The sequence below is a fragment of the Nannospalax galili genome, unplaced genomic scaffold, assembly GCF_000622305.1.
Source record: "Nannospalax galili isolate Female #2095 unplaced genomic scaffold, S.galili_v1.0 scaffold206, whole genome shotgun sequence".
Classification (NCBI taxonomy): domain Eukaryota; kingdom Metazoa; phylum Chordata; class Mammalia; order Rodentia; family Spalacidae; genus Nannospalax; species Nannospalax galili.
Window position 1 is genome coordinate 6,426,366 of NW_008358101.1, and position 14,059 is coordinate 6,440,424.

The 14,059-nt window shown below is 36.6% G+C and overlaps 1 protein-coding gene across 12 annotated transcripts in view; it reads left to right on the forward strand.

Annotated features, from left to right (window-relative positions):
- Fam135a (family with sequence similarity 135 member A) overlaps positions 1–14,059 on the forward strand; it is a 99,995-nt gene that overhangs the window by 67,374 nt on the left and 18,562 nt on the right. For 7 of the 12 annotated variants that reach the window (XM_017795164.2, XM_008856282.2, XM_029557806.1 and 4 more), the window contains 7 exons: positions 2,401–2,474; positions 3,831–3,985; positions 4,196–6,554; positions 7,828–7,988; positions 9,781–9,872; positions 10,481–10,578; positions 13,002–13,153. In XM_017795164.2, the coding sequence (XP_017650653.1) occupies positions 2,401–2,474; positions 3,831–3,985; positions 4,196–6,554; positions 7,828–7,988; positions 9,781–9,872; positions 10,481–10,578; positions 13,002–13,153 (3,091 nt within the window). The remainder of the gene's footprint in view (positions 1–2,400; positions 2,475–3,830; positions 3,986–4,195; positions 6,555–7,827; positions 7,989–9,780; positions 9,873–10,480; positions 10,579–13,001; positions 13,154–14,059) is intronic. The other 5 variants (XM_017795165.2, XM_029557809.1, XM_029557808.1 and 2 more) reach the window with 1 other exon arrangement.

Here is a 14,059-nt window from a genome sequence, read left to right on the forward strand (position 1 = left end):
CTCAAGTAAAGGAACATTTAACCCTTTAAAGCATTAATATTAAATACCCATTTTGAATTCTTAGCTCTTTTTCAATTTGCTAAATTTAAGTAGTTGCCATGTTGCCAAATAAATAATTTTTTAAATAGGGTATAGGGTAAATAGGGTATATAACCAAAGTCACTTTTATGTGCAGCTATACCAAAGCAATAATATACTTTGTATCCTCAATTTAAAGTTGTAAACCTAACCACTTTTAATACATGTGTTGCCATCAGGTGGCAGTCGTACTTTAGCTTTGGCGATACAATGCAGTTAATAGACCCAATATAATTAGTCACCCATGTGCTAATACTTGTGAGAGATTTTAGAAAAAGAACCTCACATGAGTGCAAATTTCTGATACATGTTTTGGTATAGAAACACAAAAAGATCAAGTACTTTAGAGCACAAGATTTGGAGTTTGTCAAATCTTCAGTCGAGCCCCAGGTTTATCCCTTACTAGCTGTGTTATCATGGCCATGTAATTGGCCATATGTACCTCAGCTTCAGTACTTAATAAATGAAGATAGCATTTCCATAAAATTTTTATGATTGAAATCGAAGAATGAAGGCTCTTTGCATAGAGCCTTGTAGGTAGGACACTGGTAAGAAATGATAGTTACCATAGAAATCAGGACCATGAGGGAGAAGGCCTAGCATCTTGCCGATTGTGCAGGTACAGCTACAACTCTAGGAATCAAGTGGGAGCTAAAGAAAAGGAACATGGCATGGAACTGAAAAGAGGCTCTTCTAGGGAGGGGGAAGGGGCAAAGGAGGGCAAAGGAAAGAGAATGCATGATTGAAGTACACATGTATGAAAACTTCATAATGAAACCTGACTTTGTACAGTTAATATAACAAAACTACATAATTCTTCGTACTTTATAGTCACCAGGAAAAAATCCTGCAGTCAGACAGGTAGATATTTTTCTTCATTCTTCCTCTAGTGTTGGAGGGACACAGGTTGTAGTCGGACCACATTTGAAAGTTAGTACGCAGGTGCACCCTCTCATCAGTGCTTCATTCCACTCCCCTTGTTGACATGCTCTTCCTAAGCCTCATTCTCATCTGCTTAGGGAAATTTAGTAAAGCAGAATTGTCTAGCCAGACCTTGATGGGTAAGTAAAATAGGTCTCTAATTCATTATATATTTAAAAACAAAGAATCCCAAATTGTGTTTCCATTACAAAAATATCCTCAATCCAGTGAGATGACTCAGTGGGTAAAGGGGCTTGCCTCCTGGGTACCTGAGTTCAACTCCACAAAGTTGTCCTCTGACTTCTATATGGGTGCCGCTGTGTGCATACACATAATAAAAGGGTAAATATATTCTACATAATATGATTTGAACATGTAACATAATTTCTCTCTCCTCTGTGCACCCCAACCAAGATATCTTTTCCCTCTCCTAATTTGCTTAACAGTGCCCCAGTAGCTAACAAAACCTTTCCTTCCATAATTAAAACTGAAAGGGTCAAAATACAAACTTAATGAAAGAAGTAGTCAGCTAAATTCAGTATGTTTTTACAAAGTACTTTCTTTTTTATAACATGCTGAAATACATTCAAGCACAAAGGTCATCAGAACAGGGTTCCAGAGCTGGAGAGATGGCTCAACAGTGAAAAAGCACATGCTGCTCTTGCAGAGAACCTAGGTTTGGTTCCCAACACCCACATCAAGTGGCTCACCACCCCATCACTCTAGTTCCAGGAGCTCTAACATCCTCTTCTGCAGGCATCTACACTCACATGGTGCATATACATACACTCAAGGCACACATACATAAACAAACTTTTTTTTAAAGCATAGTTCCTATTCTAAAGTACATCACATATTGGGAAGATGTATGATTTGTGTATACAAGGCCAAATATGAATGTTTAAATAGTATTTATAATAGCATTTATGTAGACTTTATAGATTACAAATCACTATCACATATGTTGTTTGTTCTTCACAGTGCTATATACAGAATAGATACTAAATGTAATTTGAAAATGAGTCACCTGAGGCTCAGAGGTCAAATACCCAAAGTCACAATGCTAATAAATCAGTCAGTTCAGTGGGCACATACATACCTAGCATATAAACTAGATGAAGTTTGGCACCTTGCACTGCCTTCCATCACTTCCCCATCATTCTGGATACTGCAGACAAGGCAGATGAGTCAAGTAGCGTTCCACTCCATTCTGTTGTGTTTTTATGTCATGCAATGTAGAAATGCAGTTATTTGGCACTACTGGAGGAAGAGAGAAGTTGTTTAATTCTCACAGGAATAGTTATGGCATGCCTAGTGGAGACAGCATCCCTCCTTGCCATTCATTGCATATTGACTGCTAAATGTGCCATGATATTAACACCCCTTATTAAAATTGTTTAGGTTCGCAGGTTTTCTGAGGCATTCTTTTGTTTTGAACATCCAAGAGAAGCTGCCATTGCATACCAGGAACTCCAGTAAGTAGCACAGACCTGAAATGCAAATAATTGTATTTCCTTTTACATAAGATGTCTATCTCAGAATGTATTAATGACAGACTTGGTAGTCTTTAAATAGAAGGAATTTGAAGTTCAGAACTCTAATCAGGTTGGGTTTAATCTTATGATTTGCCTTACTAAGGACCCTTACTTTGCATTAAAAAAAAATAATAATAATGAACTTGCCTATGTCTACTTACAGCAGATTTGTTACAGTTTTGACAGTCCCAGAGTGTCCATGCTCTGGCCTCCACTTGGCCACCATGTTCTGTCTCTGTTTTCACAAGTCAGAAAATTTACATTCATCCTTTTCATATCAGATTTCACAGTAGTTCAACTAGCACTGCCTTCTGTTATGTAAACGATTTACAGTTAAAATATCCAAAATAAAATGAAAGAAATGCCTTTCGTCTTTCCTACTGAATGTATTTAAGTCTTGTTTTCTTTGGCTTTGAAGAATTTTTGAAGATATTACACTGAGAAAAATAAGGCAGACACAGAAGAGTGAATACTGTGTGTGTGTGCATGTGTGTGTGTGTGTGTGTAATAGTTCTGAACAAGTAAAAATAAGGTGATAAAAGTCAAAACATTGGTCCTCTTGACATTGACTTGAGCTGGGAATTGGGAAGACACGAGTAAACAAGGAAATGTTCTTTGCCATGTATTAATTTGTCAAATCATGTAGGTGAGAGTTGTTTATTTCAGTGCATATATATTTTACCTCCTGAAAACACCTAAATACAATAACTGTGGGTGTAGTAAGGAGTAAATATTGAGATAAAGCAAGGACAGGCGTTAACTGTTGAGGCTTGGTGATAAGTACATGCTGTTTTTTATACTGGTTTAGTTTATTTTGATTTGTTTAAAATTTTCCACGAGATGACTTTTTAGCAACTATTTTGTATTAGAGGGTTTATATTTTGTTTTAAGTAGCTATTAAATGCATTTTGCAGTGTGTACTAAGAAATAAACTGCATGGAAAATACTTCTCAGTGTTACATCAAGTAATCAGTAGGCATTGCACTTCGGGTAGTTCTTCTGTGTGTTCTTTGCACACAGGAATCGTAGACGCTCATCTTGAAATAACATGGGAAATGATAGGATGAACTAAAAGTTCATTTGTCAGCAAACTGTAATTTTGTATGTTAGTACTTTATTGTCAATAATCCATAATTTTCATTTTATCAGTTTTGTCTCTGATCAAAAAATTCTTTCCTAGGAAAGTTGTATCTTAAGAGGGATAGGCCTGGTGGGGGAAGAGAACAGGGTGGAATTAAAGTGGAGATGGGTCTAATTATCTTTTCATTACAATCTGACTTAAGAAATATTTTTCAGTGCTCAGAGTCATCTACAGATGTGCACCGCTATCAAAAATACTTCCTTCTGCAGTTCTCTTCCACCCCTACCTATTGAATGTAGTGAATTAGATGGAGATCTCAATTCATTACCTATAATCTTTGAAGATAGGTATTTAGATTCAGTTATTGAAGGTAAGTATAATCTAACTAAAATACATAAGCTGTGTATGTCAATTTTAGCATATTCTTCCAAATATACATAAACCGTTCCCTTACAAAATAATTTTCCCCTCTAGTTTTGTTTTTGAGGATATTAGAAAGTTGTAGTTAGAAAAAATAGTCTTGATCCTATGGGTTCTCGTACTTGATATAAACTTGAATCTTTTTTCCTTTGGATAAAAGACTTAGATGCACCCTGGACGGGAATTCAGACTCTTCAGATATCAGAGTCCAGTAGAATGGATAAATATGAGACTGAAGAAAGCTCTGTAGCAGGACTTTCTAGCCCAGAGTTGAAAGTCAGAACTGCTGGTGCCTCCAGTATATGCTGTACAGATGGTGAAAAGCAGCTAACAAAGTCTCAAAAAGGAAAGAATGAAGAATTAAATAAATCCAAAGTTAAGGTCACTAAGCTCATGAAAACAATGAAACAAGAGAACACAAAAAAGTTAATAAAACAGAACTCTAAAGATTCTGTGATTTTAGTAAGCTACAGATGTTTGAAAAGTACACCATCAAGTGATCTTAGTAAATGCTTTGAAGGCAATCCTGCACATAGTCAGAAAGAAGGTCTGGATCCCACAATATGTGGATATAATTTTGACCCAAAGACCTACATCAGACAGACAAGTCAAAAGGAAGCTAGCTCTTTGCCAGCTAATACAGAGAGAACTGAACAAAAGTCTCCAGATGTTGAAAATGTGCAACCAGACCAGTTTGATCCCTTGAACTCTGGCAGCCTAAATCTTTGTGCGCATTTGTCCATTTCAGGTAAACTTGGTATCTCCCAGGACGATAGTGATATCACACACATGGAACATAATCTGGCATCAAGAAGTTCATCAGATGATTTCCATGACTGTCAGACAACCCCATCTTCAGCAGTTAAAACACTTGAAGTAAATTCCACCAATAAAAATCCTTTCGATGGAGAGAAAATAACTGTTAAAATAGGACCTTGGACAGAGCTTCAACAAGATGAAATATTTGTAGATAATTTTCTATCCACTTTTGAATCCTTAGACTCTAATGGTAAATCCAAGTCTATAGAAATAACACTTGAAAAGGAGGCTTTACAGGAAGCAAAATGTCATTCTTTTGGAGAATCATTAGCTAAATTAAGAAATAATCTACCTGCTCCTACAAAAGAATATCATGTTGTAGTAAGTGGAGATACAATTAAATTACCAGATACTAATGCCACATATGCCTCATCTAGATTTTCAGATTCAGGTGTTGAAAGTGAACCAAGCTCTTTTGCAACACATCCAAACCTGGAAATAGTCTCTGAAACTGGCCAAGGGCAAGGTCCTTACCATAATGAAAGGTTATTTCCTCAGCTTTTGATGAAACCTGATTACAATGTCAAGTTTTCATTAGGAAGTCACTGTACTGAGAGTACAAGTGCTTTAAGTGAAATACAGTCATCTTTGACATCAATAAACTCTCTACCTTCTGATGATGAACTCTCACCTGATGAAAATTCTAAGAAATCTTCTGTGCCTGAATGCCATCTAAGTGATAGTAAAACTGTATTAAATCTAGGAACAATGGATTTGCCAAAGTGTGATGATACTAAAAAGTCAAGTATTATTTTGCAGCCTCAATGTGTTGTATTTTCAGGGCATTTGGACAATGAAACTTTAGCAATACATTCCTTAAATTCAAGCACTGAAGACCCTTTACAACATGTTTTTTCAGATAAAGATACTTCTAGTGATGTGAAAAGTAGTTGTAGCTCCCAGCCTAATTTGGACCCTATATTTAAAGGCTCCCAGAGTCATGATACATCTAATAACAACTCTGCAGGAACCGTGATCGCAATACAGTCAGAACTGATTTGCTTAGGCACTCCTTGTGTTGTTTCGGGTTCTGTTTCTACTAATTCAGAACTAAGTCAAGAGGGAACTGTGGAAAGAAAAAGTAGTGACCCATTAAGTCTCAAACAAATGTATTCAGAAGCCCCTTCAATTGAACATGAACTTCATCTGGGTTCGAGTGACCCTCTTTCAGCCAGTACTGATATGGTAAAAGAAGGGCTTGTGGAAAATTATTTTGGTTCTCAGAGCAGTACAGATATTTCGGACATACGTGCTGTTAGCTACCACAACTCAGTTAGCCCTCAGAAGGAAACCTGTGAAAAAGGAATCAGTGACCTTCAGCAGGAACAGGGCAAAGATGAGGAGGAGGAAGAACAGGATCAACAAATGATTCAAAATGGGTATTATGAAGAAACAGATTTTTCAGCTTTGGGTGGAACTATAAATGCTCACTTTCCCAGCAGAGATGTGCAAACAGAGGAAAGGCATCTAAAATCTGAAGAAGTGAACAGTGACTATCTGAGGGACAGTGTGAATGTGCCTACTGTTTGTACTTCGGGTTGTTTGTCTTTCCCTTCTGCTCCACGAGAGTCTCCTTGTAGTGTTAAATACTCTTCTAGAAGTAAATTTGATGCCATTACAAAGCAGCCAAGCAGCATTTCTTACAACTTCACTTCTTCAATTTCCTGGTATGAAAACTCACCAAAACCTCAAATACAAGCGTAAGTAATGGAACTCAGTATTATATGCTACTAAGTCTGTGTACAGAATATCAGATATGGTACTAAAGAATGGAATGTCTATTTTCTTCTTCTGTTTCCTTTAACAAAATGTGTTCCTTTGATTCACTGTTTAAAATGGAGAAATGGGCACAACATATTTTTGACAAACTGCTTCCAAATGGTCCTGTTCTCTAGGCTAGAAACTCCTGATTAGATAACACACTTGTAGAAACTCCTTAAACCTACCAGATTGTAGTTGCCTAAGTCAGTTGCTTTCAGAAATGAGATTTTTTTGAAACAGTAATAGATCCGTCTGCATACACTGATTCTTAAAAATCTTCTGTTTCAATCCAAACCAAATCATAATCTCTGGGTGAGAAGTCTGGGCTGGGCATGTGTATGGTAGATTTTTAAAGTTCACAGATTTTTCTGTGTACTATGTGTAAGATTAAGATCTATAAAGCCCAAAGCTAGGGTGTAGTGATAGTCATTGATTTCAACAGTGGTATAGCAAGAGACAAAGAATGGTCCACCTGCTGGGTACTGCGCAGCTTCTCTGAGTCACAGAAAGCAGAGTCTGTATGTGTTCCCCTAGCATGCACTGCTTAGCCTGGTGCTCGTCAACTTCTACAGCTACACTATTCTCAGCCAAATGGTATAATGTTAGATGGCAGTTTTAATGCTTACAATCCTCAAGTTAGATTTGTTGATCATTTCAAATAAGTATATACCACCAATTACAGTCACACAACCCTCTTGTTGCTGGTTTGGCTCCTTACTAGTATTTTTAAAGAAACATTGGAGTAACCAACCCTACTGAATACCATTCTCACTGGTGTGCTTTATAGGACTTCTTTGCTTCTGCTCTTTATAACATAAGAGAACAAAGAAGAAAGGATTTGATAGCATGATTAATACATGATTGCCATTTTTCCCATTTCCTCCTTTAGTTATTTTATGCATACAATATTTAATTGTTCAGAGTGTAAACCACTTCTAGCATTTTCTTAGTATTACTGATTTCAAGTTTAAGAGAATATTTTAAAGTGGCTTCAGGCTTAAAATGTTCATGGTATCTGACTAGAAGGTGTGCTGAAAGTATCAAAAATAGTATCCTTTGATTTTAAATCATGTGATCCCACATGTTTTCATGATTTTAAAACCAAATACTGCTGGGCTTTTTTGTGCAATTCTCTTAAATTCCCTATATCCTCTTTGTTTCTAAAGCCGATGATCTGTAGTAAAGGACATCTTTTATAATATTTTACTTCAGCTTCCTTCAGGCAAAAGAAGAACTGAAGCAACTTAAACTCCCTGGGTTCATGTACAGTGATGTTCCTCTGCTGGCATCCTCAGTACCTTATTTCAGCATGGAAGAAGAAGATGGTTCTGAAGATGGTGTCCATCTCATTGTCTGCGTGCATGGTTTAGATGGTATATAACATCTGTTGATGCAACCCATAACAACTTGTCTTCTCCTGATCTCATTTGATTTTCTGTAATCTTTGAACTTAAAAAATGTTTACTTGCTTAACTACTTGAATACTAAATACATTCTGAAACAGAAGTAGCCTAACTTTACTAGGTGGAATATTAGATTTCTTTTTAAAGTAAATTTGCCATGGAACTGACATTCATTCACAGGCATTTTGTTTGATTTTTTTTTTTTTTACATATTTTTCTATCTTTTCTCTTACTAGCTTTGTCAAGCCACCTTGTGACTATCATTTTGTATCATTTTGAAAATCTTCCTAGTTCTCTTGTGCCTTGATTCTTAAACTTTACAATCTGGAAAAAAAATCAGTATTCCTAGTAATTAAGGTACCACACCACTAAATTCTAAATACCTGGCTCTGGTGCTGTAGCTTTATGATAACTACATTGGTTTCTCAGACACCAATGTAGTTACATGCCCCCCTGGGTTGAGGAACTGTTAAGAAAAGCCAATCTAGACAAACAGGATCTATCACTGTAATGTAATTCTGTAACAACAAACTAAATTTTATGGACTATAAAAATATTAAACAAAGGACTTTGATAATAAATTATGGAATTTGAGGTTTTCCTTTTTAAAAAAGGATTCTTCAAGAGATAAAGTATCTTCAATACTAACTTTTTATCCCTGTCCTTACTAATAAAAATTTTAAAGAATTATATTGCAAAAATAATTCTTGATTATAGACTCTTCTGGTAGATTCTTCACTGAAAATTTCAGAACACAAATTATCCCTAGATCACATAAATTGTTTCAGAACAGTAGAAAAAAGATGGGGTGCAGTCTATTCATTAGTTACCTTTGATACCAAGTCTGATGATAATATACCAACACTCCCCACCATAGTAGATGTCTGACATGAATATATGTAATAAAACTCTAGCAAGTAGAATCAGTATTTTAAAGTAAGTTACAACAAACTTTAATTGCCAGAGTGCAATAATAAATACAAAGAAATTTATTTTTAAACAGATACATCAGCAAATCAAGTAAAATAATTGATAAGATTTGATGTCCATTCCCAATGAACAAAGCTATGCACCCAACAGTAAATACTAACTAGAACTACTCTCTAATTCATAAAAGTGATTAAGCAAGCTTATTTCCAGGCCATGTAAACTTAAACTTCATAACCAGAGGTGTTCTTTTTAAAACTAGGAATAAAAGAATTATATATTAATCATGCATAAATATTAGAAGGATAAAATAAAAATCCAACATTTTACAGTGGCATGTGTATATTGTCATTAAACAAAAGGAATCAAATAAAAACCCATCTTTTATTTTATATCTGTATTACACATACACTTATAAACATTTGTAGTTAATAGTCATTAAATTATCGTAGCCTCCAAAAGAAAGTAAACAAGATTAATTCTGAATGTAAAATGCATTCAAGCTTTGCTGTAGTTCACCCAGGGCAATGATGATGAGAAACTAGTCCCAGCTGCTGTGGCCAGTTAGCCACCAAGTGGTATATGAACTATTAGGTGGGTAAGTGAAAGCATCAGCCAGACCCAAAGCTCCTAAGAAATAAGCTGTTGAAAGGACATTGCCTGACTCACAGAAATCAGCCTTCACATCGAAGTTGAGAGCTGTCTTACAGAACATACCACCAACAAATGGCACAAGACATGAATTTTCTCCTTCTAAAAACTGTAAAAATATATGATAGTGTACTTTCACTTTTTACTTCATCCAATCCTTTAAACATGGTTTTCCATTTTCTAGGTAACAGTGCAGATCTCCGACTAGTAAAAACGTATATTGAACTTGGACTGCCTGGGGGAAGAGTTGATTTTCTTATGTCTGAGAGAAATCAGGTACAGTAAGGCAGTGTGTGAGTAGCAGCAAACATTCTTGTGCCAGTTTCTATCTAAGTATTTGCGTGCTGAAAAATGCCTTTGTTAATAGAAATACTTTTGGGTTTCTATGAAATTTGCCATAAATGCATATCCAAAGGAAATACATGATACACATTTTGCCTTATGAGTTCTTTTTACGTATGAAACATTTTTATAGTTTAAGTGGCTCTATATTTAATGCTAGTGACCTAAATAAATAACTAAATATTTCAAGGGCTATTAAGAATACTAGGCTGCGGGGCGTAGTGGGCCATGCCTTTAATCCCAGGCAGAGGCAAGTGGATCACTGTGAGATTGAAGCTAGCCTGATCTACATAGTGAATTCCAGGCCATTTGTGGGACTACAGGGAGATCCTGTATCCAAAAAAAAAAAAGAATACTGAACCTCCTTTTCCCTAGAAACTTGATCTTTATTGCTGGTTTTAATATAATGAATACTACAGTCACTAACTTGCCTAAAAAATGGCCTACACTATTGATAACACCTGAATTAAAAATTATGTTTATATTCAGTTTTTGTGTCATTATATGCATTTTAGTGCATAATATGCTTTCCTTTTCTTTAGAATGATACTTTCGCTGATTTTGATAGCATGACTGATCGTCTTTTGGATGAAATCATACAGTATATTCAGATATATAGTTTAACAGTCTCAAAAATAAGGTAACTTCTATAATATTACACAGTTTATTTTTATATTCCTATGACTTATAGAAGGACTAAACAGTTTGTAGTGCTGGTAACCTAATCTGAAATATAGGAAACAGACTGAAGAGATGGCTCAGCTGGTAAAGGTACCTACCGCCAAGCCTGACAGCAACCTGAGTTCCCTAGGACCCATGTGATGGACAGAGAACTGACAAACCCCACAAGTTATCTTCTGACTTCCACACGAACACTAACATGCAGGCCTGTACACACATATGTACAAACCCATTCAAAATAAACAAAAATTTTTGAGTGTAATAAAATAGAAGAAACTATAACTCATTAAAGAAAAGGAAAAAGGAATTTAGGGCTAGGGAGATGGCTCAGTTGGAAAAGCACTTGCTGCACAAACATGAGGATCTAAGTTTAGATCCCCAAAACCCATGTAAAAGCCAAAGTGGCATGCATCTATAACCCTAGCATTTGGGGGCAGGGGGGTATGGAGACAAATGGATCCCTGGAGCTCAGTGACCAGTCAGTTTAGCCATTCGGTGAGCACTGGGTTCATTGAAAGACCCTGTGTAAAAAACTAGGGTAGAGAGTGATAGAAGATCCTCAGTGTTAACCTCCAGCCTTTACACATGTGCACACATGTGCCCTGCGTACAAGTGCACATGAACACATACACATGCATACACCACACACACACCGTTTTTGGAGGATTTTAAGGAAAAGCTATATTATTAAATAAAACGTTCAGAAAGAGCTATTGAAACAAAATAGATCGGCGGCAGCAGATATTTTACTTGTGCTTTGAAAATGGTCTGATTTCCTTATGTAATAACTAGAAGAGTGAAAATTTCCCCTCAGATAGAAATGATGTATGTTTGAGGAGACGCAAATGCTTATTACCTGATTTGATGATGTATACATGGTTTGAATCACCTCATTGTAGCCCATAGATACATGTAAATATTACATGTCAATTAAATTTTTTATTATGTTTAATTTTTTTATTATGTTTTCTTAAAATCTTTTTGTTGCATATGTGTAGAGATAAGAGGGCAACCTTGGGTGTCATTCCTCAGACGTGCTCTGCCTTGATTTTGAGACAGAGTCTCTCCCTGGCCTGGACCACTCAAGTACCAGACTACCTGGCTCACACATAGATCCCAGGGATCTACCAGTCCCCAGCACTGAGATTACAAACATGCACATCCATATCCAGCTCCTTTTTTTCTTTGAATGATTTATTTATTTTTATTTGTACAAGTGTTTTGATGGCCATTATATTTACTGGTATGTGTCTAGTTCCTGCAGAGGCCAGAAGAGGGCAACAGAGATGCCGTGTGGGTGCTGGGAATCAATCCCAGGTCCTCTGGAAAAACAGAAAGTGTTCTTATCCACTGAGCTGCCTCTCCAGCCCCCATGCAGCTCTTTTAAAATTATATTTATTTTTTGTTTTGTATGTGTGCGTGTGAGAGAGAGAGAGACATAGCACACATGTGGAGGTCAGAGGACAAGTCAGTTCTCTCCTTCCATCATGTCAATTCCAGGGATCAAACTCAGGTCACCAAGCTTAGCAGCAGGTACCTCTTTTACTTGCTGAGCCATTTCTCTGGTCCCTAGCTTTTTTTTTTTTAAACTGAGGGTTCTGAAAATTGAACTGGGGTCCTCATGCTCTCAAGACAAGCACTTTAACCTCAGGGCTAGCTCTCTAAGTCCTTTATTGTTTTCTCAAACTGCCTACCTTCAAATTATAAACTAGAGAAAAAGAAAAACAGGTGCTTTCTTGTAAATTGTCTTATATGTATAATTTCATTATATTTGAAATTATGGCTTAACAAGTAAAGAATTTACATGTATATTTCAATTATGACCTGGTTTTTATATTGCCGTTTTTATTTTATTTTTGTTGTTGTTTTGATACAGGATCTACCCGTAGCCCCACATCTGGCCTGGAACTTGCTAAGCAGACCAGGCTGGCCTCAGTCTCGCAAAGAGCAACCTGCCTCTGCCTCCCTAGTGCTGGGATTAAAGGCGTGTGCCACCATGCCCGGCTTATATTATTACTATTTTTTAAGATATTTCTACACTGTTGCCAATTGTGATAACTGGAAAACTTGTTGAGTTCAAGGCCAGCCTGGTCTACATTGTGAGTTCCAGGACAGTTGGGGAGACCTTGTCTCAAAAAGACCAAAAAAAAAAAAGTTTTTTGTAAACATATAAATCATAATTAAGATCTGTAGTTTGTGATTTTCCTATACAAGTTATAGCACTTAACGTATTAAACTATGATTTGAAAACAGTTTGAAATTCCTGGTATTTCAAAATAATCTGTATCTAGTGTATCACATTTAGGGAGTTTTGTTGGAGAGTTGTTTGGTTTTGCTTTTAAAACTAACATCGTGAAAGAAATGTCTCTCTCTCTTTTAAAGCTTTATTGGACATTCATTGGGCAATTTAATAATCCGTTCAGTGCTCACAAGGCCACGGTTTAAATATTACCTCAGCAAACTTCATACCTTTCTCTCTCTTTCTGGGCCTCACCTTGGTACACTGTACAATAGCAGTGCTCTCGTCAATACAGGTAAAGAGTTTTATTGTTCTATATAAAAAACATGACATGAGCAGAAATTTTAAATATAATTTTAGTATTTTCTGGTATTTATTTTAGAATCAATTTGTCACATACTTGGAATCTCATAAAATAGAAGATAAAGCTGATTTGCTGTTTTGTTTATTATATGAAATAAGTTCATAAAAACTGTTTGAATAGTTCCTTGCAGATCATCACTGCTGGCTAGGCTGTCCCACTTTTCTGAGTTCTAGCTCAAGAACTACATCTTTACCTTTCCCCTTTGCACCTCTTCTTTGAATACCAGCCCAAACCCTAAACATGCTTCCCTCCCACTCTGGGCTTTCTCCCTGTTTGCTCTGAAGAACTCTGCTCCCCACCTTCACTTTCTACATTCCCCTTGTAGAATGGGAGCTCCATTCCCCAGCACACCTCTTTTCTTGGACCCGGTCTTGGTTTTGTTTCCTCTTATTGTGATAAAATACCCTGACAAAAGCAGTGTAGGTGAGAAAGGGTTTATCTGACTCAAAGCTCCAGGTCACAGCCCCTCATTGCAGAGAAGTCATGGCAGCAAGAACTTGAAGCAGCTAGTCATATTACATCCACAGTCTCACTCTCCCCTTTTCTTTCAGTTCCAGGCCTAACCCACGAAATGCTGCTGCCTATTCAGAATAGGTCTTCCCACCTCAGTTGACCCAATTAAGAAAAGCCCAGTCCAGTGAGATGACTCAGCAGGTGCTTATTGCCAAACCTGAAGATCTGAGTTCAGTCCCTGAAACCTGCCTGGTAGAAGGAGAGAAATGACTCCCCAGAAGTTGTCCTTTGACCTCCACATATACACAATGGCATGCATGCGCTCACAGTGTGCATAGGCCCCCACAGATAAATAAATGTAATAAAATTTTTTAAATAGTTGGG